General features: G+C 42.0%; 1 protein-coding gene across 1 annotated transcript in view; it reads left to right on the top strand.

Moving 5' to 3' along the window:
• Nucleotides 1–161: 161 nt before the first annotated feature.
• LOC101987499 (cyclin-dependent kinase inhibitor 2A-like) overlaps nt 162–3,714 on the top strand; it is a 7,440-nt gene continuing 3,887 nt past the window's right edge. The window contains exon 1 of the mRNA XM_013348243.2: nt 162–290. Within this exon, the coding sequence (XP_013203697.1) occupies nt 165–290 (126 nt within the window). The 5' untranslated portion in view covers nt 162–164. The remainder of the gene's footprint in view (nt 291–3,714) is intronic.

Below are 3,714 nucleotides of genomic sequence, written 5' to 3'. Positions count from 1 at the left end.
GCGATTTGCGCTTCCTATAGCAGACTGGAGCCACGTCAGGCACTGGGCTCGTCCCCCACCAACCTTAGAGGAAGGAAGGAGGGCCCGGCTGGTCACGCGTAGGCGGGCTAGGCACTGAATCTCCGAGAGGGAGGCGATCAAGAGGGGAGCGATTTGGAGCCGCAATGGAACTCTGGGCAGACAGGCTGGCTAGGGCGGCGGCCCAGGGCCGCGAGCACGAGGTTCTGGCTCTGCTGGAAGCAGGGGCTTTGCCCAACGTTCCGAACTGTTTCGGTCGCACCCCGATTCAGGTAGGCACCGGGTGTCTCATCTGCAGTGGGATGGTAACTTTCATACGAGAAAAACCAACATCTCTGGGGAGTTTTCTGGGTGACCCTGACTGCAATGGCCGTTCTGTTACCATTTAGAGTACATCCCCTAATATTTTTCTGCCCTCCGCCCTCTTTAAACTAACTTAGTACAGTGTACCATTTTGGCATCAAGTTTTCACATTCTCGTAACTGAGAATTATTATTTGTTCTCATCCATTGTCAGTAGATTATTTCTGGTTTTGCTTTCATCAATTTACTAAGCTTCAACCTAGGAGGGAATTCTTTTACCGGCTAGTAATATCCATCCATAACTATTCTTTCTAATTCTAACAAAGAAAATTCCCATGAAACAAATAAGCACTCTTAAAAGCCTGTGCATAGCAAGGTAAAGGAAAGTAACACCAGTTGCAGCTATGCAATACAGAATACATTTTACACACTTAAACCACATAATAGAAATAAAAGTGTTTGGAACCTTGAGATCTTTTACAAGTCTAGCGTGGAGACTTTGTGAGGCTAGACAGTATGGGTGGTTGTACAAAATAGGTGTGAGCCTTTTAAAAAAAATCTGTCTATGGTTTACAGTTTAACATCTGAAGCATTACCAGAGTCTGGAGAGTTTGCCTTTGGAGTCCTAAAATATGTAATAAAAAAAAAAAGACTTTATGGAATACAGAAAAGTAAAAAAAAAAAGTCAGGTCGATAGTTTTGACAGCCATTTAATAAGAGGAAAAGAGGAAATCATTTTGGTTCAGAACCTTAACCAACTTGTTGTTTGAGACAGAAATCCTTAGTTTTTAAAAAGAAAATAGCCAGGTCTGGTGGCTATTGCCCTTAATTTCAGCACTCAGGAGGCAGAGGCTGGTTTACAGATCTAGTCCCAGGACAGCCAGGAGACTACACAGAGAAATCCTGTCTCAAACAAACAAAACAAAACAAAACAGAAAAAGAAAAAGAAAAACCCCAAGAGAGAGAGAGAGAGAGAGAGGAAAAGAAAAGAAAAAAATCAGGGGACACAGTTCAAGGTACTTTCTTCAAAGTGTGTAGGCACTCTCCACATGTTCACTTATTTTCGCATTTTTCAACCTTTTTCCCTGCCATAAAAGATGTGAGCAATCTTTAAACCCAAATTTATAAGCAATTATTGAGGACTTTAGCATACACATAAAGCACACAGTATTTTTTTTTCTCTCTTCTTTCTTTAGTTCGCTTACAGCTTTCTTGGAAACTAAATTAGTTCCACTTTCTTCAGGGGAAGATGCAACAATACTAATAACAACTAATTATGCTACCTTGATCTAGAAAAACTAAGTGATTCATGTTTAAAAACTCACAGACTTTGGAGGCTATGTCTCCTGCCTTCCTTCTCTTTGGCTCCCAGCAGCAGCCAGACCTGCCACGTGGTGGTTCTGAAGTTGCAAAACTATCTGTGGCCATCAAAACCCAGCCCCTCTACCAAATGTTAGTGCCGGTTACAGACAGACAGACAGACAGACACACACACACACACACACACACACACACACACACACACATCAATGGTGAATCCAAAAGGATGACCTGCTTTCCAGGAGATGCGAGAGCACAGAGCAGAAAAAACTGATTAGGGAGCCAAAAATCCTTGAAGATTCACTCTTCAAGCTTATTTCGGTGGCGAACTTCTTGAATAGCCAGGTTTTTGTTTGGTTGGTTGGTTGGTTTGGGTTTGTTTTTGTTTTTTGTTTTGTTTTTTGTTTTTTATTTTTGTTTTGCATGCAAGACTGTTAAGACTGTTGCTAATATGATTCTCAGAAAGAGTCTTGAGGCTAGTAAAACTTTCACCAGAAAAGAGGAGGTGGCAGCTGGAGCACCCGCTTGTAGAGGGGGCAACACAGGTGGGTACACAGAAGTAGGGGTGTGAGGAAAAGGGAGCTGCGCCTGACTTTGTAGCACCAGGAGTAAGACTTGCTCCCAAGGCAGGTTGCCCGTGCTCAGTTTATGATTGTTATTAGACACACAGTAAGCAAATGCAACAGCACATCAGCCTGGCACCGTCCTTAACTTCCTATAGTCAGAGTGCAAACTCTAAACCTGTGGCCAAGTTTATTCTAGTGGGAGCAAGTTTCTTTATTCTTTACCCTAAATAAAATTTGAACTGTAAGTTCTCTGTTAAAAAAAAAAAGTGTTTGGGGGCTTTCTCCTTTGCTCTAAAGCAATTTCTGCCTAGTTTATTTTCCAGGTAACTTTACAGCGCTTTAAATCTTTTACTGCTCTGATTTATTTATTTAGTTGAGAGAGGGGGTCTGTGTGGCGGACAGAGGACAACTTGTAGGAATTGGTTTTCTCTTTCTACCCTGTGAGGCTGGAAAATGGAAGGTCAGGCTTGACAGAAAAGCATTTTACCCGCTGAGCCATCCTGCTCACCCTAAAGAGCTTTTAAAAGTTGCCTTTGTAGGTAAAACAACATGGGGAAAGTCTTATGTGATAGCTAATACAATATGACTTTCATTCATGCATTGAAATTGAAAACAGGTGACTGGAAATTAACATTCCTATTGGGGTTGTTAGCATGATTTCCAGCTTCAGAACTAAGCTTCCAGTTTAGCAGCCCAACTACTACTGCTTAGGCTTATATCTAGCTGGGTTCTTTATTATTTTGTTTGTGTATAGGTGTTTTGCCTGAATGTATATCTGCACCACATGTATGCTTGATGCTCACTTGAGGCCTGAAGAACGTGTGGGATCCCCCCAGAATGTACACATCACACAATACTCATTTGCTTTTCTGGTGATTGTGGATTCCATTTCAAAATTCCTCTCTGATGGACCAAGGGAGCTAAAGGTCAGAGCTCTTGCTTGGTGTGCACACCAAGGATTAACGGTATGTGCCACCTAGTTTAGGATTGGTTTTATTTCCAAGACAGTTTAGGAATCAAGAGCAGGCCTGTAATCACGGTTTCTTGGGAAGGGGCTTGTACCAGGACTGATGGTCCAAAGCTAGGCTTTAGATCTTAAACTTGAGAAGTGTTTTTTGTTTTATTACTATTCTAACAAATCATGTTTTTTTCTTTTATTGGAAATAGATTTTCCCCTCATACACCATATCCTAATTACAGTTTCCCTCCCAGTTCTTCCCCACCTTCTTTCCTTTAGTTTGTAAAAAAGAAAAAAAATAGGCAGCTCAGAGACTGGCTTCCAACTTGATATGTAGGTGAAAGTTCTGACTCCCTTCCTGTACCCCCTGAGTGCTGAGAATACAGGTATGCAGGATTTATGTGGTGTTGGAGTTTGAGCCAACACTTCACATATAAGGTCTTATAGTTGCCTTTATGGTCAACATGACAAACTGGAGTGATTTAAAAAGAAGATACCTTGGCCTGGTGGTGGTGGCCCATGCCCTTAATCCCAGCACTCGGGAGGCAGA

This window comes from Microtus ochrogaster, chromosome 10, assembly GCF_000317375.1.
Source record: "Microtus ochrogaster isolate Prairie Vole_2 chromosome 10, MicOch1.0, whole genome shotgun sequence".
Classification (NCBI taxonomy): Eukaryota; Metazoa; Chordata; class Mammalia; order Rodentia; family Cricetidae; genus Microtus; species Microtus ochrogaster.
The sequence above is the reverse complement of the archived record's forward strand: the minus strand, read 5'-3'. Positions and strand labels throughout refer to the sequence as shown.